This window comes from Drosophila takahashii, chromosome 3L, assembly GCF_030179915.1.
Source record: "Drosophila takahashii strain IR98-3 E-12201 chromosome 3L, DtakHiC1v2, whole genome shotgun sequence".
NCBI classification, from domain to species: Eukaryota; Metazoa; Arthropoda; class Insecta; order Diptera; family Drosophilidae; genus Drosophila; species Drosophila takahashii.
In genome coordinates, this window is record NC_091680.1 from 6825622 (window position 1) to 6848798 (window position 23177).

At 38.0% G+C, this 23177-nt stretch overlaps 1 protein-coding gene across 18 annotated transcripts in view; it reads right to left on the reverse strand.

Moving 5' to 3' along the window:
* Window positions 1-23177, reverse strand: part of shep (alan shepard) — a 140593-nt gene that overhangs the window by 48522 nt on the left and 68894 nt on the right. For 7 of the 18 annotated variants that reach the window (XR_011418495.1, XM_070214867.1, XM_070214872.1 and 4 more), the window contains exon 1: window positions 949-966. Coding sequence is in view for 6 of the 18 variants with exons in the window: in XM_070214879.1 (XP_070070980.1) it covers window positions 949-984; window positions 21619-21951 (369 nt within the window). In the remaining 12 variants the exon portion in view is untranslated. Of the gene's footprint in view, window positions 1-948; window positions 985-21618; window positions 21952-23177 lie in introns of those variants that run through there. The other 11 variants (XM_070214881.1, XM_070214880.1, XM_070214875.1 and 8 more) reach the window with 4 other exon arrangements.

The following is a 23177-nucleotide window of genomic DNA, read 5'->3' on the forward strand; positions in this document are numbered from 1 at the left end:
CCGATTTATCCACCAAGTCGAGGAGTTTGCCTTTCGCCATTTTTGCATTTCCCAGCCACGCCCACTTTTTGCCCCTACCCCCACTTTTCTCATGCATCGAGTTTTATCGCTCAATGCTCATTATTTGCTGTTGTTGTTGTTTTTGCCAACTATTTTCAAAGTAATTCCCTGAGTTTTGTTGTTCGATTTTTCTTGCCTCCCAACCAACACAAAGTTTCTCCAGGCAATCTTAGAGGTGGGTGAGTTTTTCTCCGACCCCTTGGGCGTTGGTTTTTCGCTGACTAGGGTTAGCTCTTGATTTTCTCTGGATTTTCTTATTTTTTTTTGCCCAATTTTTATTTTTATTGTTATTGTATTGGCCACAACTGTTGCCACAATTTGAACTTTGTTTGCTGCGGCTTTCATTTTTGATTCCCTTTTCCTTGATTGGAAATATTTTACGTTTATTTGCATTTTTCGGGGCAAGAAGAAGGATTCAACGAAAAGGAACTGCAAATAATATTTGTATGATTTTCTTTTTGTATAATTTTTAATGATTTTTTGTGAGTTTTTCATGACCTTTAACTTTTGCGGTTTCAAAGTTAAGGGTTGTATTAAAAAAGGCATGAACAAATATAATGAAAGGAAGGTAAATAAAAAGGCTATAACCCTTGGCAACGTTTATTGAGTTGGGGAATTGGCTAGTGTTAGGATTCTATAAGAGCTGGCAAATCATCGATAGTATTATCGATTTTTGTAGTAATTTTTACGTCAAGTAAAGGCAATTTTAAATATTAAAATTTTTAATTTTATTGTTAATATCACTTGCATACATTTATAAATTAATAATTTTAAAACATTAAAAATAATTAAAACGATTATAATATCGAGAGTTTCGATATATTTGTAAACTAATATTTGCCATCTCTTTATTTTAATATATTCGTTTTACTTCTAATAAAATCTTACCCAATAATAGTCCACAGGTTGGTTTAGAAAACTTACCTAAAACGAGAAGAAAAAGGAGAAATATTATTAAAGCTGGTAAAGAAAAAATATAAACTTCAACAAAACTTGACTTTTTCGATAATTCCGAAAGCCAACAAGCACTGCTGCTGAATGTAAATAGAATAAATATAAATCACTTTCAATCACCATAGTGAAAATAAATATTATCCAAACAAGGTAAATCAATTTAATCTCTCAATTGAGTCTGACCGGCTTGCACCCCTTAACCCCTTACTCCCTCCTCTCTCTCTGTTAACCCACTCTTGCTTGTCTGGGGGGTCTGCAAACAATTTGTACCCTTCACCTGTGTGAAAACAGCTGGCACAAAAAAGTCCTGTGAACCGGGCACATTCGAGCTTACATCCCACGCAAACACTCCTACATATATGGCCAACATATGGCAGAAGAAAGCAGCTCGAGAAGCTTTAAATTACATCAAAGATTTACTTGGAGAAGAAAGGAGGAAAAAACTGGGCAGGAGACAAGCCAAGGAAAAGTCCTTCGAAGGAGGTTGGTGTCTGTGCAAGATGAAAAATAAATAACAATCACACAAAAATCAATATTGACAATGGAAGGGTGGGCGAGGCTATTCAAAGACCGTCGTCTGGCAGCTAAAAAAAAATAAAAACCAAACAAGTAGGCGTGGCATTTTGGGCCATATGTTGCCCCGTTTGCAAAACTTACCAGGAAAATATATTCGAAAAAAACGAAAATTCGGCGAAACGAACTACACAACTTTTTTAATCAAGTGTCAACTGAAATCGAAATTTTCCACTTTGCACTTGGTTTTTATTTTTATATTTTTCTTATTTTTTTTTAGCAGCCTGTCTAATGACAAGTTTATTTGTTATTTGGCCGATTTTCCACAAACAGCTGTTGCACACACCCGCACACAAACACACAGACGCCGACACACAGATACTCGCGATAGAACGTGGTGAATATGGTTTTATGGTTTTTGTTGCCTGGTTTTTAGCGCACGCACATTCAGCTCGAAACGATGTCGGATGCTGACTGAGAGCCAAGTTGGCAAAAAGTGTCCGAGACCAAACGACCAAGCGACCGACCGACCGCCATGATTGAAAGCCGGCTGTGTGGCAGAAGCAAAAAGTTCTCTTGGGAGTGGGTGGCATTGAAGTAGGGTAGGTAGGGTAGGTAGGTATATATACTATATAGGGTAGGAAACTCTGAAACTGAACGGGACTGGACACAACCTGTTGAGCAACAAGGACGAGACGAAACGAGACGAGTCGAAATCGAATGGATGGCAATGACAATGTCATTGAAAAGGACTTTGCCTCTGCATGCGACCATGAAAGAAGGGGTGGTTTTTGGGGAATATAGGGAGACCAACCAACCCCCCTCCTCACAAAACCAATGAATCCGAAAGAAAAACCCGGAGAACTTGGTTAAGCAACGAAATGAGTGGCACACAGACAATGCCAACTGTCATCGGGATATCAATTCTCCTTCTTTTTTTTGTCGTTTTCCCTGTTTTTGAACGGATATGAAGCTGACAGTCAATTAATAAACGTTCGACACTTGGCCGCCAGAGGGCGTTAGTCGTTGGGGGCCTTTCACTTTCTCCTGCTTTCTTTCTGCGTTCTTTGTTTGGCTTTTTTTGCGTGTCGTGGGCGGCATTTGCGTCAGAGCTTCCTCGTAATTAACATTCCGTAAAAAAGTTTTCGCTTTTTCCCCGCATTTTTCTGGGGAAATTGCAAAAATGCCTCTTGGGAAGCGCAGCTGTTTTGCGGTTAACAGGTGCCCGGGTTTTATTTAAATTCTTTTAAGAATCATTGTTTTAAATAACAATGAATTGCTTTTATAGATTTTGGACATTTTTCTAGACCCAAAATTTGATGGATTGTAAAATCTTAAAATTACTTGCAAAAGTCGAAAAATTTTAAACTCCTTCTTTTAGAAGGGGTTAGGAAGGTAGTAAGAAACATGACTTTCAGGATTTATTAAACAAAAATTGATTGATGAGGTGGTTATTAAAATATAAATTTAAGTCTTCACAAATACATTTAATTTCCAAACGTTACGTATTTAAAATGTAATATTTTAATACATTAATTGCTAATTTTCTGGCTCTGCAATGGTATCTATTTCACTCCCTAAGCTGTACTATTTTCCATTTAAAACGCATCCATCATATCCGGCTTAGTCACCAACAGCTGCCCTCATAAACGAGTCGCACATTTGTCACACATTTTAATCTAATTAGGGCTCCCCCTGGATCTCCACCACCATCCTCCCCACCACCCATGAAAATTTCCCTGCCAAAAACATGCAAATCAAACAAAAAAGTTGGCAAATTCCTCTCACCCTCAATCTCACTCCCTAAACAGTCGTTATCATTAGCTAACAACACGACAAAAGGCAAAGAGAATAAGAACGAAAAAAACTATTCCCAAAACATATGTCAAATAATAAAATAAAAACCAATCAGCAACAGCTGCAGGGCATTAACAAAGTGAAGAGAAAGAGACGGGCAGATTACGAGTAGAGAGAGACGGGGGATCCCAAGGAACAGAGACAAATGCACAAATTAGTTTGGCCAAATGAGCAAAATCAAATTCGCATTGCCAGCCACAAGAAATGTTCCGCAGGATATAAAAGGAACATAAAAGTGTGGGATGGATGGTGGGTTGGGAAAACTAGAGGAAAATGGAGAGGGGGGAAAATTCAGTGGTTTAGAACAGTCAACAAATGAATCTCAAAGCCACCAAAGACATCCCATAAAGTTTTCTTTTTGGTGTTGAATAGTGAAACTTTATTTCCTATTCTACTGAGAGAAAAAAAATAGAAAAATAGAAACCATTTCCGTTTTTTATGTGACAAAATCTGAATATATAATAATTACTTTCAGCATTATATTTAAATGTGTAGATAGTTAGTAGAGAATATGTAAATCATTTGTAGATAATATGTAGATAAAATTTTTTTAAAATTAATATAAGTAATTTATTTGAAATGATAAATTTTTTTCCAGTGTAACTCCTATTTCATTTCAACTATCTCCTTTCTCATTCTTCGCCCACTCGCTAGGTTCAACTGCTAAAGAATTTTTCACTTCCGGTTGAAGGCAGAGGAGCGTGGCGAACATTTTTGCACCGAGCGTTAGTGTTCTTCTAAATGTCAAGGATACAACAATTACGGCAGCAGCAGCAATCAAGGAGGCTCAGAGGAAGTGGGAGGAAGAAGCAGAAGCGGATTCGGCAGCAAGGACAAAACGGCAACGCTGCTGTCGCCGCCATCGAGAGAATGCTGTAATTAATTATTGTGGCGCACACATTGCGGCATGGTCGAGCATACAAAATGGCTACTTTGTTGACAATTCTTAGGTGAGGGGAGGGGGTGTTGTAATGGCTGTAAGGGGTGGAAAGGGACTGAAGCTGTAGGGGATTTAGGTGTGTTGGCATTAAGTTTAGTTTAGTTAGTTTAGTAGCCAACTAAAGATCGATTGCGACATGCTAAATACAATTGATGGTTAGCTGCAAAGTATTTTTTGTGGTATACTTTTTGGCGCTTTTCAAAGTGGTTTAAAATCTTTTCACAAAATACTGTTGAATAAAATTAAAACAAATTAACATTATATGGTAATTATTTTAATACGAAAACGTGATGTACTTTCCATTTCCCAATATACATAAAAAAATTACCCAGTCAGAATTAATTCGCCGTATCACTCGAGTTCATGGGGGTCATATACACTCACTCACAAAAATATTTGAAACCCTCACGGAATCTATTGCGGAATGTTTATTATATTCGCTTTCACTGCTGCCATTGTTGTTCTTCTATTTATAAATGACAAACGCAGAAAATTTTCCCTGCATGGCGCCAAATGCCATCAATCAAACCAACAACAAAATACACGGCATTACGACACAAAACAAAATTCCCGAAAAAAATAAGGTAGACGGAAAAAAATGCAAATACCCAAAAAAACAGACGACAAATGACAAAAAAGGGGGAAAGCAAAAAAACTCAGAGGACAACGAATTCCATGACGACTGAAGACTGACAAGGAGTTTGAGACCAGGACTTGTCCGCTAAGCTTGGGGATTCCAGGACCTTTAGAGGTACAACATGGCAGTCTGTAAATTAAAAACGTTTAAAATGCGTGCTGCATACTTTTCGGGGGGCTGTCTGCCAGACGACGAGGGATGTGTCACTGAAGTTTGTTGCTCCCACGGCCAAAAAACTTTTCTGCAACATGTGTGTGTGTAGTAAACTTCAGGTCCTCGAAGCTAGTCTTCTCCTTTGTTTAAGCGGCAAGGAAAATAAAATAAAATATATATATGTAATATATATAAGAAAGAAGCAGGCAGAAGGAGCATCACAATCTGACAGGCAAATGCGTCTCTCATTAAGCCAGACACACTTACACACAAGCAGCTTAAGATGTCAGCCAAGACACAGTTGGTCCTGCTGCAGGAATAAGAAAAAAATCAAAAAAATACCAAGGAACCAAGTTCAGGACCACCACAATCAGGACCAAGCTGGCGCTTCGAGTTAATTGAATTCTGCGTAGTTTAAGTTATACGACACAGTCATAAACTTGGCCTCATATGCGTAAAGTAAAACTCAAAGTTTTGCGCTCGGTTATTTATGCGGTGCGTGCACGCACTCTTTATGAGAGTTGAGTTCAGTTTTTCGGGGGTTAAGGTCTGGGGAACAGCTTTTAGTGTCATCTATGGAACCAAAAATGGTCGTGCCGCGGCACTTAAAGTGCTTTATTATATAGGCAGAAAGCATAAAGTATAAGTTGTCCACCGAATGGGGGAAATTGAGCAAAGAGTTTGGATGGAGCAAAGTTTTCGGGGTGCAATTTTTCTTTACACTATTGTTGAAAACTTTTTGAAATGCAGCTGCACATAAAAATGAAGATAAAGAAATATTTATGGCAAATTAAATAAAACAAATTAAGTAATAAATAAATTAACATTTTTCAAATAAAAAAAAAAAAAAAACCATATATTTTTAAAGAAATAAGTGATATAAGTAAATTTTTTTCTTGAAAGTTACATTTATGGCTTTTTATCGCAAAATATTTATCTTAAATTGAAAACTATGTTGATCTTTTTTTACAGACGGTATAAATACACACATTTTTCTATATCTAAATTCCTATTTCTCTTCACAGTTTGATGAGCAGCTCAAAGAAAAGCTCAAAGGGAAAATAAATATAGATTAAACTTTGTGTGTAAGTATTTTGCTTTGCAAGTGAAGTTCGTCTTTGGATTTTTCCCTGTCTTGTTGTAGTTTGTTATGACTGCATATGACTTACATACACCAAGTAAACACACACTTACTTACACATCCGTACGAGGCACTTCCGTTACAAGCTACCCTTAGTCAGCTTCCTTCGCCTTTCCTCACTTTCCCCGCGCTTTTCCTTTTTCCACCGACTTTGACAGGGACAGCCCACGACTTAATAACACTTTAAATTACTTTCATTTCCGTTTTTGTTATTCCAAGCGCGTCACTATGGCAGCTGGAGAGGCTGGTGGGTGGTGGTTCGAGGTGCCCCTTTTACCAACCCTCTCCCCTTTTCTACCCCCCTTTTAAGTGCACCCCCTCCGCTGGTCCTCGAGGCGTTTGCTTATTCTTAATTAAGTTGCCGCACTAGAAAGCCACAACAGCAGCGAAGACACTCCAATAAAGGCGAATAAGTGAAGAATAACTACAGCGGTCGGTCGATAATTAGTTTTTTGCTTTTAAAGAAATTCTCAAGTAGCAAAGACGCATTTTAAAGAATTATGAAAAATTCCTGTACACTCCTTGCTTGTCTTTATTTATTTAACATACATTTTTTTGTAGCTGTGTAATAGGCCAATTCCAAGAAAATGTTATATTTCAAATCAAATAAAAGCAAAGGAAGTGGTGGTTCGTTTTAATTGAATTAAAACTGAAATTCCTAATTAAATTACGAGTAAATATCGGTTTAATATAAATCCTCTCTTTGAAGACGATTTAAGAGAATTTCTCGAGCAGTAGTTTCTCTTAAGTAAAAAGTAAAAATGACGCCTGCGCCCCAGGCGAAAAATTCCGCCCCAACGACGCTGGCAGCGCAGTCGACGTCGACTGCAGTAGCTCCAATGTTGTCCATCTCACTTGCTCTCACCCACACACAACTCGTACCGTCTCGCTTCCTCATGGAGGAGTCTGAGTTTGATATTTGTTGCTGGTTTCTTTTTTGTTGTTTTTTTTGGAGATGGGCGTACAAGAAATTTCGAGGTTAACACGCCGGCAATTAATTTGTGCATCCATTGCAGTCGAAATTCAATTTACGCAGCCATAAAAAACAGAGAAACCCCAAAGAGATTGGCGGGAGAAAGGGACGGGGATAGGATGGCGATTGGCAGATTGCATTTTAAATCCGCTTAACGGACTTTGCCTGGGAGTAATAGGCGGAAACGGAAGTGGATAGAGAAGCGGAGCGAAGAGAGGCAAATGAAAAGTGCGGGAGGCATTCTTCAATGTTGGTCAGCCAATTAAAAAATATGAACGCACCAACAAGATTAAAAGCGGAATGGGGGAGAACCCCACAGACCTTTATATGGGAGAGAAATGGAAACCCAGCACTACACTGAAATAAGTTTCAAATATTTGTTAATATATTGGTTATTTGTTTAATTTTAATTTAAAAGTAATTCTAGTAACTAAAAGATGGTAATCATAAGGAAAAACTAAGAACCACAGCTTCCTGAATAACCGTTTGGGAATTATAAGAAATGCCTTTTGATTTCCTATTAAGAAATTAATAATAAACTTCTTTAAATAACTGCTTGGGAATTATAAGCAAACTTTAAACTTCTTAGGATATTATAAAAATTTGTTATACTTTTTTTTAATTTTAATTAAATTTATTTCCCTAATAATTGCTAAGGAATTATAAGCATAGCATATAAGTTGCAAGTTTAGAGTAATAATGATGACAAAATGTAATAAAATATTATTTAATATATTTCCCAGTGTACGTACTAAACTTTTGCAAGCCACAAACTTCTCTGGTTTCACTGTACACGTTAAAGTTTTCACTGTACCGAATCTGACCCCCGCTTGAGCTTGAGCTGACCCCAGCAAGTAGTAGCGGGAATAGTAGTGGAGCAGAAGCAGCATTTGTGGAAATAGAAGAAGCAGCGACATAAATAGATTTAAGCGCCGCAGGGATTTGTATTCCTTATTGGATTTTTTTTCCTCCAGCAGCAAAGTTTAGAATTACCCCAACGTAATTGAAAAGTTTGCCGGCAATATATGTATTTGAAGGGGGTTTATGGCCGCTCCTTCGGTGCCCCTTCGACGACCACATATATTTATGGGCAGCCAACATGGGGGATTTGAGATGGGCAATATATGTTCGTTCGCCAGGACATACATAAATAGTTTTAGTTTTATATTTCGAACATATACATTGCCCAGCCATAGAGCAATTGTCTAAATGCAATGTTAAAGTTTGCAGTTGACAAAACAGGAAGTGGTCGCCGGAGGTTTGAAAAAGGGGAGCTTGGGAGGGGTTATATGGTTAGTGATGGGTTTGCAAACTAAAGTTTCTTTGATGATAGATAGGAGGATTTATAGTTTATGGTTTCTTAAGTTTTGTTCAAGTCGAATTTGCATGACAACTACTGACCAGGGATGTGGGAATTGAAAGGAGGAAATTCAGCTTTGCAGTTTAATATAGAAAGGGAATTAAAATTAAAATTGAAATTTATTTATTCAAATAAAATTATACTTTTTTCCAAACTAAAATAAAATTTTGATTTTTTCTATCTATACATTTCAATGAAATGTAGAATTATGCCATTAAATAATTTCAAAGATCTCTCAATCTTAATCCTGTAAAATTTCGTAAGCTAAAACATTTAAAATAAGTATTTACATTTAATCGCTTTAATCGAAATTGCGGCTGCAATTTGTATTGTAATGCAGACAATGCTGGGGCATTGAAAATTAAACAAAAACAGCTGGAATGAAACAATTATTCCCACTGAAACTGCAGCAGAATGCGAATGCACACACAAATATCCTCACATCCTTGGGCCAAAACAATTCACACAGGAGCCAGGGGGTTGGGTGGGCAGGCAGGACAAAGAAGAGGCGTTGCCACCACAGCCTGACAAACAAAATAATTTGATGTAAATGCTAACTAAACACACACAACAACACACACCCATACACATGAACAAACAAACAATTTAAATTCACATACATACACAGAATTTCGGTCGAGGGAAACTTTAGTTTTGGCTATTTGCTTAGCCCCCGAATTTCCCCTTTCCCCACACACACAAAATGCTCCTCATTCCTTATGTCCTTCATCCTTTTGGACCCATCGCTTGCAGCTGTTAAGTTTGATTTATGCCATTTTGCTGGGCCTAAAACAATGAGTGGGCGTGGCAGGCGAAAAGGCGGTTGGGGCAAAAGAGCAGGGTTACCATGCAACACTTTAATTGCCCAAATGACTGTTTATTGATTTATGTGGAAAAATGCAGATTAATGCCATTAGTAGCAGCTCTGGCCTTAAAATGCCCCTCTTCCTTTTTAATTGAATGAATGAAAATAATATTTGGCTAGTAAAATTCTATATTTTGTATTTGTTTATGCCCTGAATTTATGCCAGATTGCAAAATGTACGTATGTACATTTATGTTTATGAAGAGCAACTGCAAAATGGGACTCGATATATGTCTGCTTAATTATGGCTAGTTTTCACATACATTTATTTATTTACACCTGTGTGCATTTTAATGGGTGCTAAGGATGAGAACCACCCACTTAAGCACTATTCGCCGGATTGATTAATTAGTTCAGCAATTAAAACAAATTAGCAAATAAATTTCATTTCGCTCAAAGAGCAATTAAAAAACTGAATTCAATCAATGGAAATTGTTCATCATGTCAGTTGCAATATCCAACTCGCTGGGGAATCACACTATTTAGATTTCGACGATTTGTATTGCGATTTATTACGAAATTAATTTGAACAATTTTTAAACATTTTTCTTGTTCCTTCTTTTTTTTGTTTGGGGGTTTTGCTGTAAATAAATTTTGTTTGACCCGAAAAGTTTATGATAAATCACTGCAACGGAAAGTTCGGCCAAAACTGCAACGGCGAAATTGTGCAGCACAAAAATGCCCTCGAGGGCCACGCCCACTGGTCTCTGGGGAAACCCCACCCTCAACCCTAAAAATCCTAAATAAAAAAGTTTATTTCGAACTGCATTCGTCCGTGGCAAGTTGGAAAGCTGCTAAATTGCACAGTGGTTGAAAATTCTTGGAAATTTGAAATTTTCGAAGAGAAAATTTAACAAATACTTATTTTTCTAGTGGAATTCAAATAAAAATTAAAGGAAACTTCCACTTACATTTTTTTTCTAAATGGTTATGACAAAAATAACTTAAAAATAAATATTCACTTGTCTACATTTTTTTTAAGTTTCCAACAATTAGCTGATTTTAGTATTTTAAGGTAATACTTATACAAATTTTTTTATTATAATGCTTTTTATTTTTTTACGATTTTATAGGATCTCTGTAGTTTAATAAACTTTGCTCCACTGTTACCGAAACCGAAAATTTGGCATGCAACAAACTAGCAACAACTTTAGGGACTCCCCAAACACACACCCTCAATTTGGAGAAGGGCGATCCGCACAGACAATAGATGAGCACGTAGCGAATGCAAACTGACTACCCCTCTCCACACCTGTCACCTACTCCTCCACCCCCTTTAAGCCACACCACCACCCCCTCCCTGAAGGCCAGCCGTCGAACTAACACTCAACTAAGCAGATTTGTGATGGCGCGTCGCATGAATAATTTGCCAAATTAATAAATAATCACGGATTTTCTGGTTTGTTAGCTTTACTTTTTTCTGTTTTATTTTCTTTTTTGTTCCGTAAATCCGGTAGTCCCAGGGCCACGCCCCCTCGGCGGCACATAGCCGCCGCCCTAATTCAAATGCTAAGCGCCATGAATTTTGCTCCCCAATGAGCACAAATTGGTTTCGCTCGCATCGCATCTCATCTTTTGTTTTTTTGGTATGACTGCCATGCGAAATATTGTGAATGTCGAATATTGACTACTACCTCCACTGAATGTCCGTTGCCATGGAATATTAAGTGGTTCGCTGGGAGGCTGGAATGGGAAACATTGATCAGCCACGCATAAACTTTCTGCCACATCTAATGGATTGTCTGATATTTTCGTGCCGCTGGGGAAAAAAACTCTACCTCACTTCTATGCTGATGATGGTAGATGGTAATCGAATTGAATTTACATGCAAGATTTTTTGTTACGGTTTTTGGTTTTGCTCTGTGCGCTCTGCGCTACAAACAATTGCAAATTAAATATAAATTTCGGTATCCCAGGAGAGGTGGAGAGCGGAAACGTGGGAATGTTCTTTTGGTCAGCATCCATTTCGGTTAGGTTCAGTTCATTTAGCCCGGAGCTTAATCGCATTTATTTCAATAAAATTGATTTACTACATGATTAAGTAATTTTATGAAATTTAAAATTAGCAGTTAATATTTTTAAATGAAATGTAGCTGGTATTTTAAAAATGTTATGTTATGTTAGAAACATAAATGGCAGTTATTATTTTCTTAATACGCAAGTTGTATTCTACTGAATATTTATATTTTTTTAGGTTTCTTAATATTTTTGTAACAATTTAAAAAATGTTTAAAAACATTTAACAATGTTACATATTTATTTTTTCTTGCCAGTTTTCTAATAATTTAAAAAATATTTAGAAAAAATTTAATATGCTTTAAAAAAAATTGTTATTAAAAATCAAAAAAAAAACTTCTTTAATTATTTCTGTAGAAAAAATAAAATGGCAAATGGTTTGCCACTTCATCATGATTAATTTCTGGCCATTTCGATGGTATTTTTCAGCACTCTCAGTGCTTCATTTCGATGACTTCAATTAAAATGGCAATTAAGAAAATTCTACTTCCGTAACAGAAACTTTCCACTCCCCCGCACACACAGACACATACTGTGTTTATACGATGCCGAATTCACGCTATCATTTCACGCTTTCGGCCGATTCGTGCTTGTATAAACGCCATTTCGTGAATTCGGCAACACACGAAAGTTGACTATGATTTCAGCCCAAAAGCGTGATTTGGTGATATGCAATCTGGTAACTCTGTAAAAAATGATTGACGTTGCCAGATCGCTAGAAATTGAAGGCCTTTTATAGGCCATTTCTCTAATCAGTGGTATTAAAAATTAGATATTTTTACCGGTCCGGCATCCCTATCAGCTGAGAGTGAATAAAAGCATGAATTCTCGGCTGTCGTATAAACAGGGGCTATTTCTATATCGCGCTTTCAAGAAATCGTGATTGCTATCGTATAAACATAGTAACACACAGGAAAATACCCATACGCACTGTAGGACACTCACAAACACTCTACCATATTAACGGAAATTAATTTCAGTGTTTCATCCGTTTGCAGAATTTTTCTGATTTTTTTTTCTCATGTGCTCGTTTTCCTTTGGCGTTTTTCTTCACATTTTGTTTCTATAACAATGCTCCTCTTCGCCGAGCGTAGTTTTTCCCTTTGTTGTTGTATAATTCCCGCTCTCCGTTTTGCAGCTGATGTTCATTTCCCTGTGAATGCACCGAGTGCGGATGAATGGGAATGGAAAAGGAAAAGCGGGGGGCAGTGCAAATGGAAATGGAAATATGGAAAACTCTGGGCCAAAGTCAAAGTGAAAGGAGATGAGATGGGGAACACACAGAACATCAGGCATTCAATGAGTTTTTGCTCCTTTTCCTGCATTCAATGCATAATCATATGCCTGAATGACTGAGTGAGTGAATGACGGACGTAATGAATGATTGAAGTCCTAATTGAAGTGGGGAAATAAATACTTAACTTAAAACTGCACATGATAATTTTCTTGTAATTGTTTTCAATTTTTCCCCTCTTTGATCCTTTAGCAAAATTGTTTCCACGAAAAATCCATTTTATTCTTATAATTGTCGAGTTTATTGCTATTATGGCTTCATGCCCATAAACTCCACAATTGCCTCCCCCTTTGTTTTTGATTTCTCAACGAGCCTCGCGCTTAATAATTCATCCGATTCTTTGGAAACGGCTATTACAAAAGGCGGAAACTTCAACTTCAAAGCAATGACCTCGACAGTTCGTCAATCCTGGTAGAATGAATAAACGAAGCCCGAGGACGTTAAGAGGTTTTTATTTATTAGGCATTTGCGGTTACACGCTTAGGAAAATACCTAAGTTTTTATTTTATTGTAATTTTTATTGAAAGTTATCTAATTTTATTCGATAATACAAGAAAATGATTTAACTAGCCTTTTTTACAGAAAATTTAAGCTTTAAATTAAATAAAAAATAACGTTAAACAATTTTATAAATATATTTATTTTAAATTTAAATCCATTGGTGTTTAAGCTTTTTACCTTAAAAGTCTTATAAAATCTATAAGTGAATTAGAAAACCGCATGTTGAATTTTTGAGAGCCTGTCACAGGCTAAACAATACTCAATCATTATGAGTATATCCCCCATTTTCAAGCCAAATTCCAATTCCACCCCATTTTCATCCTCGAAATTCACTGCCCCCGCGCACGTTTTCACATCGAGCAATGTTCATGTCTGAAAATGCAAATTGCAGACAATCAATGACCACAGCAACAAAGGGCTACTAGCCACGTGAGTGGGTGTGGGTATGGGTTGACCCTCTTGAGTGTCCTGGCAACCAACTATATATAAGCCCCCTATCTTAACCGCCCCGTAACCCCCACTTAACCCCCCCTTATCAATCCCCCGAAAAACCCCAACCCAATCAGGTGTTGAGCTAGTGTAATTTATGCTCGGTCTGCTTCAATTGTTTGTTGGATCCAAAGCAAAAGCAAAGCAGCAGGCTGGCATATCGGGGGCCGTCTGGCAAATTAAAGTCCTTGGGATATCCTTGTGAGTGGAAACTGGAATTCCGAGCGAGAGACTGGCAAATAATTAATGCTCCACAATTGTGCAGGATATTTGGGGTGAGGTGAGATAGGTGAAAGCGGAAAGGACAGAGGGGAAAGTAGCAAGGCTTAGACACGCTCTTGGCACTTTGCGGTTGCACTTGATTCGCTTGCGTAATGCAACAAAGATGCATCTAACTTAATTAGCAACCAAATGGCAAGAATGGAGACCTCTGCAATCGGATTTCTTGGCCACGTTCTGGGGTTTCTTTGGTTTTCGGACTACTCCCCTCTTCCTTTTGTGGCTTGTTCTTAAGTCCCGTGTCAGATGGAGATTTTCCGGAATAGAAAAAGTAATTAGCAAATAAAGGGAAATTCAAATGAAACATAGTCAAGGCCTAACCTTGATTATCCCCCCAAAAAAGATTTTCGTAAGCATTTAAAAAGGTCAGAGATTTTCCCCTTAGCCAAAGAAGTTTAAAAATGCAGTTTAAAAATTCCCCCGCTGAAAAGCTTAAAAACTGCGAAAACGAAGAGGGAAAACTTTTGCAATAACTCTTTGTGAGGTGGAGGCAAAAATTGTTGCTCGTTGGTCTGAAAATCTGCGAGCAACCATAAAATATTGTTGTTACACGGGGGGTTTCGTCGCCTCTTCCCCTTTTTATCCTCCATCCTGGGGTATAAAAACAAAATTAACGCAATGCATCGATGTCCGAGAGGAAGTCCAACCAGCAGACGGGTTGGAAGGGCACAAAAGGGCGTGAAAACCGCGTAATAATAAAATATGATACGAAAACCTTGTAAAGCGACTTTCAGACAATTTATAACGGGGCAGCTGCAGTCCAAGGGAAGTAGGAAAAAGAAAAGCGGAGATTTCGGACCCCTTTTCTGTTTGGTTTTCGCTTAAAGAGAAGGGATTTCCAAAAAAGAGGAGAAGAGGGGAAAAACCAACACAAAATAATAGTCTTATATTGGATTTGGCAAAGCATAACATGTGCAGAAGGTTGAAAAACCAAACGAAAAATGTAATGAAATGGATTTTTGTTTAGGGAGAAGTTTTTAGGACCCAATGAAAATGGATCAATAAATAGGGTTAAGTTAGCCATTGGATTATTTATAAGAAATATTGGTAATATTTAAATAATATAAATTTAGGTTTAATATAATAAAAATGAAAATTTAATTTTAAAAATTTGTTTAAGAACTTAAGAATATTGTTTAACTAAATTCCTTAAATAAATAATCTCATTCGTTGATTAATCCATTAAATGTGTGTGTGAAAGTGCTTGTCTCGTTTAATTGCAAACACATTTAAATGCACGTACCTCGGTCATTAATTAAATTGCATCTTAATTGATATATCCATACCATTTAAAATTTAAATAATTAATTTCGATAAATAAATACGCACACAGTTATCGATCCGTTCGTTCGCCTTTCGTAAACCGCGAAAAGAATCGCCCCGCCACTCGAATGCATTGCAATCAAATTTATTGCAACAGAAATAAACAAAAAACCAGAAAAAAATAGTAGTTCAGTGAGAACAATTGAAGAGGAAAAGGCAGAGGGATATTCCAGCAGCGGATGCAGTGCAGCAACAGGAAGAGCAAAGTGGATAATATTACACACCAAACTGGACGAGGAAAGGGGTTTAAAAAAGGGGTTGAGTGGGTTGGTGAAAAGCGACTAAGCATTTTGGGGTCACCGGATAAAAACGCCCCCACGGCATCCGCATCTGTGGCTTTCATTTCAATCTTTTCCGTTTTTTTTTTTTGCCCACAGTTTTTTTCCTTTTTTTTATTGAAATATTACCCCCGAGTCGACTGCACTTTGAACTTCCCACCCACGCGCAAAAGACTGCTTCTGCAAAATGTCAAGTGTCAGCGGCGAGGCTGGCCAGTTTTTGTGGGCCGCCGCCAAATGTCAGGATGCGTGGCACGTGCGGCTGCTACTGCAGCAGCAACATCGCAAGTTGCTGCTACACCAGCAACATCACCAACAGCAGCAGCAGCAACGGCGGAGGCAACTGAAAAAGCAGCAGTGGCTTGTCACTTGCAGTTAAGTTCCATAATTTGCCCAGACCAAGCCAAACAACTTGGAGGCGAATGCCCCATTGCATTAGCCGCAGGCAGTTGTTGTGGCAGATGCTGCCATTCCAAGGGACCGCAGCTTTAAGTTCGGAACCCTAGAACACACTTTAGTTAAGGTTGGTGCTATGTGCTTGGAACTATATAATTTTAATAGCTTATTTAATTAAGTATTATGGTGTGGCTGTGGGTGGTTTAAGATTCAATTAAAAAGGGTGATTTATATCGAAGAAATTAACTAATATAAAATATACCATACAATATTCTTGTATTCATGTGTATTTTCTTGTTTAAGAAATAAAAACAAATAACTAATAAATAAATTGTCAATGAAGAAATAAATTGCAATATTGCAATAGATTTTTAAATGCCTTAATTTTAATAAATTACAAACTAAAAAAAATTCAAGTTATTTTAGTTGCACTTAAAAACTTCTTTATTTTTTTAAACCAAAATTATAAAATTCAAATTAAATTAATATTACTTGCCCTTAAAGACTACTTTATTTTTGTTTTACCAAAATAAATATTCAAATATTTATTCAGTTAAAAGAAGCGGATTGTCTTAAAGGAAATACGTAATAAAATCAATTTTATTTGCCTTTCTCCTGCGATTTTCGTCGTTTCCTTTTAGTTTGTTTTGCTTTCTGAGGAGAAAGAGGGAGGGCGGGTCAAAGCCACATGTTTTTGGTCACTTGGTTAAGGCCTGTCCAGCAAGGCGGAGACGAACAGTTGTTGCTGCGGCCTTCGTCTCGTCCCGTCCTCTGGTTTTCCGCCGGCCAGCGGGGCGTATGCGTGATCCTGGGCGGGGTCTTTTGTCCTTTGTCGTCCTGTTCTCGCCGTCGTTGCCTGTTTATTTGCATTGTTCGCCGGACGTTCGTTGGCTCGCTGGTTGGTTGTCCTTGTGCTGCTGCTGGTGTGATGGCAATGTTGGCGTGTGGCACTTGTGCACTTTGTCACTTTTGTTTTAACGCTTACGCTTTATTGAGTTAATCGCTTTATGTCCGGCATTTTCCCTCCGCTGTTTGCCTTTCTGCACTTTTGCCAGCTCAGCACTTTTAATTAATCCACAGCAGCCCGAGATAGTTGCTGCTCTCGCTTTTCCCGCTTTTCCAGCTTTTTCCTGTACCTGCATGGAGCAGCATTGCTTTTCCAGCTGGTTTTAATCGCTACTCTTTTCCCTTGTTGTTTGTCCCCCTCTCGCTTTTTGGCAAATAAAGTTTAATGTGTTTTTATTGATTACATCAGTGCGTGTACGCCCCTTCCCCCTTTTCCACGCCTCTGTGGTCATTATATAAATATCACCCTCTATATAAACCTCTTTTTCCCTTTTGGAAAAGCCAGCTGGAATTTTGATTGAGCATGTTTGTTGATTTATGTGCGCCAGTTGTGGAATTTATGTGCGGTCATTGTGTGAAATCCAGCAGAAAAAACAATAAAAGCAGGCGAAAGGAACGAAATTAAATAAAACTTAAAATCGCACAAATAGTATGATAAGCATTTCATTTAAAATGCCCAAAAAGAAATGTTAATTTTACATTAAATACGGGGCGCGCCAAATAAAATGCTTTCATAAATAATATTCCCAGCCTCGGCGGTTCATGAGTATGCAACAGATTTTTTTATTACAGATTTAAGTGCCTGAATGCTCAATTTCAGGAGTTAATTGATAAGTATTGTGTTAAAATGAGCAGACATTTTGGTGGAGCTTGTATTTCAGATTACAGATTTAAAGGGGATTGCATTGCATATTGACTGTGGAAATAATTTATAAGGTTTAAATTTCCAATTAGTATTTTTAGGCGGTGTGTTAAATATTTTTTGATTTTTGTTAATATTATATTATTTATATTTTTTAACTTAAATTCATTTTAAATATACGTATATACTTTTTAACTTGCTTAAAAATTAAATGATACATTTTTGGCAACTGAACAACTAAAATTTGTCAAAACAATCAACCATTTAAGCCCAACTCTATTTATATTCAAATGCAAACTGCGAAGTTTAAGCTACTATCAATTCAATTCTTCCCTTTTCCTATTTTATCCTTTTTTCTGCGGCTTGAACAAATTCGCTTTTCTATTGGGAAATTTCATAACTCTCGTTTGCAGAGAGCTTTGCATGCGAAACGAAACGAAAGTTGATGATATATTATGTTGCATTTAGTTGCGACACATTTGCATAACACTCATACGACCCGTGAGCCAGGAGTTGAGGAATGGATGGCTGTGGAATATATGTAAATAATATTTCAACAATAATTGCTTTTGAAGCTAAAGTGCCCAGGAGAAGCGTCCGTCCGTCCGTCCAACTGTCTTGCGCCACCCCCACAAATTCAATTTTCTCATGAGAGAGGAGAGTCCTGCTGCCAACGCAAGTCGACTGACTGCTCCTGGCAGCTAAAAATAATTAAAATTTAAAACGGAATAAAATGCACAGAAGAATAACATTTACATTTATGCGTTTCTGTCTTCTGCTTTTCTTGCGCTCAACGGGAATACAATTCAAATTCAACAAGTTGAGGAGGGAAAACCAACGACGGAAGGAAGGAAAGCGGCAAAACGCTCTCAAGTGTGCAGATCTCTCAAAGGAGAAGACTGAACTGAATATACATGGACTAGTTTAAAATTAAACTAATGTTTATAGTTATTGCAAAACTATCCTCTATCCTCTAGCTGCCCAAGAGAGCGGAACCAAGGGAGACGTTTCGTGTCCTCAACGAAACGGAAATGTAACTACTGAACATTGAATAGCAATGAAGAAAACTCTCCTGCTGATGTCTTTCATTGGATTTTCCTCCTTATTTCCATCCTTTAGTTATGAGACAATGCTGGCAGGACATCGAAGGACATCTCTTCTGGCCAAGAGGCTCTGCCGCAGTTGATGATTATAATCTTGTGTATTCGCAGCCAAATGCATTTCCACTCAATAACTACCGACTAGAAATAAAGGCCCGAAGACAATTGGAATTGGATTTTGCATTATAATGGAGGAGGATATTCCTTGATAAAAGAGAAAATAAATTAGATATAATACTGCATACACAGGAAAAAAATGGGCAAAAGATCAGAGATATGTGCTGGTCGATTTCATATCATTTTGAAATTTATAAAGATTAGTTTATCTCATTATTTGTTAAAAAATTCTAAATTTGGTATTTTTTATGATATTCTAAACTATTAAGATGATATGTTTGAATCATAAATTTGACATAAATCATATCGGATTATTATTGATATGAAATAATATAATTCAATTCTCTGTAGAAAAGAATTCCTTATTTTCCAACTTTCTAGGCTCTTCTCAAGGTTAATAACTAGCAATCAAGACACCAAAACTAATTATAATTAAAGCAAATTTCAGTTTTGTTTTGCTTGAATATTTTTTCCCCCAAACTTTTTATCCAAACATCAGAACAATTTGGGCAACAACACAGAAAGCGGCGCCTTGGGGCTAACGACACTCAAATCAAAAGCGATAATCTATGGCCCCCCCGGCAAGAAAACCTTTCATAAAATACAGAAACAGGGGGCGAAAAAAAGAGGAGAACGAGAACGAAATAAGTATCCGCACTTTATATTTATGAGCAACATTCGCATGCAGCTTTAATGGCCATCGAACTGGAGAACTGGAACTGGACAACAGGAGACCAGGACTACGACGATGACGGTGACGCCCACAAAAAATACATTTCCTTTTTGGATTATTTAACTGCCATTGACGACGTTGAATGAATGAATGAATGGCTGGCTGACAGGAGGAAGGAGTCGAAGAAAAGAGCCGAGCCAAGCAAATAGAAATAAAAGTAGGAGGCATGAAGAGTGAGAGCCCGCAGGCCACGAGAAAAACCGAGGAAAAATGCAAGAATTTTCCCCCGTCCTCACTGAAGGAGGGAAAACTACCTGAGGGGGTGGTGACTGGTTATTTATTTGCTCGTTTATTTTCAGCACTTTTTCGGCGCATTTATTAGAAGTTGTTTCTGCCTTCGGGCCACAAAAAAAAAAAATAAAAGAAAAGGGGTGGCAGAAAAATAAAAGAAAAATCGGGAAAACTCCTTCAAAAAGCTACACGAATTTTCCCTTAACAGCTTTGCCTTCTTCGAATTGAAAATCATTTGTAAATCAAATTGAAAACTCTGCCAAAGAGATAGCGGCGGCTATGCACATAACAAGCTGTGACGACGACGGGGTTGGTTGGTTCGTTGGTTGGTAAATTTGTCAGAAACAGCCAGCGAACATCATTCGTCATGATGATGGAGCCCCCAATGCCAATTCAATCGTTCAGAGGGGCATGGATTATATTTGCACAGCACTGGTGAACTTCTGAGCCCCCAGGAGAAGAGGAAAGTGGGGTGGAAAATGAGTCGGAGCCAGATAATGCTGATTAAGTCGATGGCACACAGGCGGCGGCAGTTTCGACTTGTCAACTCTTATCCACGAAATTCTTAATTGTTCGTTATTAATGATGCTGCTGATACTGCGGGCTGTTCTCTGACTTTCAAATTGAAAATGACTGAATGAGGGGGAGCGAGCGGCGGAAGGCTCGACTTTGATGAATGTCCGAGTGTGAAAAACCACAACGGGGCTAATTGATTGCCCAAAGACTTGACTGGGATTTCAGTTTCTATTTTTCCCCAAACATAGGACACAAATCAAAACGAGGGCCAGACAAATTAATGCTAGTTGAGGGCATGAGTATAGAAGGGAGAGGGACACTTTAGCTGTAAAAAGAAGAATGACTAGAAGAGACCCCTTAGCTAAGGCGAGTGAGAAGCGCGGAGAAGGGCGCTTAAGCTAGAGTGACTGAGAATCACAGAAAAAAGGTTCTACGGTTCCTCAGCTAGGACTAAATATATTTTAACTCAGCAAATTATAACGCCCAGCGCAAAAGACTTGAATGGCAAAACAGTGAGTGCCATAAATAAATTGCTGCTTCAGCAATTTTCAATAAATGACAGACCTCTTTCACTTCTTCTTATTTCTCCCCCATCTGACTATCTGTTTGTCAAACTGAGGAACTACACTTGACAATCAATAAGTTGAAAGGAAATGAAAGCGCAGCAGTCGGAGCAGCAGCGAGTTAATAGAGGTAGTTCTTGGAAGTGTAAAAACACTTGAGTTCCATTTGCCTCCTGATGGACGCACATAAATTTTCGATTATGCGCACCATTAGACACGAATTGAAGAATTCATCAAAGTGGATTTTTCGGCCTGCTTTATGGTGATGGAAATTTTGCTGGTCCTGCAAGACTTTCGATTTGATAATGGGTTTCAGTGAAATTAGGTGTTTTAGGTGTGAGGATTGGTTTACAACTCAGAAGGGATTGTAAATTAAATTAAATATTTACGAGAAACTCAAAGTGGCATTGAATCCATGTTGTTTTATCCCGTGTAAAGGTGTCTTAAGGAGTATTTTCAGATAAAAATACCGAAATTGGAATCTCCTAAGAATGTGATTTCTAGTCACTGGTTAGAAATTATATATTTCCGATTTCATGAATTAATATTTATATTTTTAAATTATTTGTTAGACATTAATATTTATATTTATGATTTTATTATATTCTATCCACTACTCACCGTGGTTGTGGCCGGTGTGGTGGCCGTGTGCGGCGTATAGGCGGCATATGCCGGCTGGGGCAGCGGCGCCGTGTAACGGTAGGCCTGCTGGGCAACAGCAGCGGCGGCTGCGGCAGCGGCCGGGGCATAACCCTGCGGGGTCCAGCTGGCGGCGCCGCGATACGGAGCACCGGCGGCCAGGGCGGCGCCAGCGGCAGCGGCTGCGGGACTTGTCATGGCCGGTGGCCGCTGGGGGAGGGCGCCCTTGAGTGCGACGGCTGAGGCGGTTAGCGGGGCGCCGGGGAAGGCGCTGCGCGGTGTTGGAGGTGCGGCGGCGGCGCTAGACGAGCTCCCCTGGAAAAAAAAACAGAAAAAATAGGTCATTAATTAGTTTATTTAATAATAATATTAAAGAAATACATAAAACTTATTACTTATCGATAAAATCGATAGGAAATCGAAGAATAATATCTTGTTAAAATGAATAGTTTGATGCCATTTTAAGATACACAAAGGGGACTTGAATCATCCCATTAAATTATATATAAATTAAAAATATTCTTTTCTGTAATTTAATAGTTTAAATTATCATAGCGATTATCGATTTTTTCAATAAATGTTTCATCCCTATAAAAAGCATTCAGGTGGGCGATCTGGAACGGACATTCGTAGGGTTTTCCACTGTGCGGTTTTAGTTTCGGCATAAATAATCTGGTTTGCACGGGGTTTTTGTTCTGGCGTAAATAAAAACCGCAGAGCGGCAGCTGCGGCCCGACTGTAAAGCTTTTGTTTACCGCTAGAAAAACCGCCATGACATCCGTTCTAATGCACACATGGTAGGTAGGCAGTGCATATGAATCATGGGCAGAGGGAGATTTTGTTTTATTGAGTGCCAGTTGCGCATTCATTGCAAAACGATAATAAAAAAATAGCGAGTGGGAAAAAATAATAGTCTAGGTTTATACTCTGTAATATTTAAATGTAATTCGGAGAATTTAAATACTTATGTAGTTTATATATAGTTAATGCAAGCTATTAAAATCTATAAGAATAAATTTTATATTAAAACATAACTATTTTAAACAAAATATTAAAAATTAAATATATATATTCTTAAGGTATATTAAGAAAAGTTTAAGAACTTTTAAAGATAAAATATATCAACTGCAAATCAATTATCTTGTTTCCTGTAGGGATACTCCAAGTCCCTCAATCGAACCCCCAAAGGTTCTCTTTTAAAGAAATCACGGGGTATCTATATAGAAAGATGCCTGCTATAAATAATTCCAGGCCAACTCCCAGTTCTGTGGAATGTGTGTGTGGAATGGAGCACATGAGGGGGTGGTGGGCGGTGGGCGTGGACAGATGCAACAGTCGCCGGGTGTCCTTGCTGCCGGGTCGCTTCCTGTGCGAGTGTGTGCTCCAGTTTTGCATTGCAAATGCATTTGTTGCTTTGGGCCATTTTCGTATTCTTTTTTGCCCACTCACTCCCACTCACCAGTTCTTTAGGGTCACTTGGCATAAACACAAATAAAAGCTCGCCGCCTCTGTGGTTCGTTCACATATAAAAATTTATATTC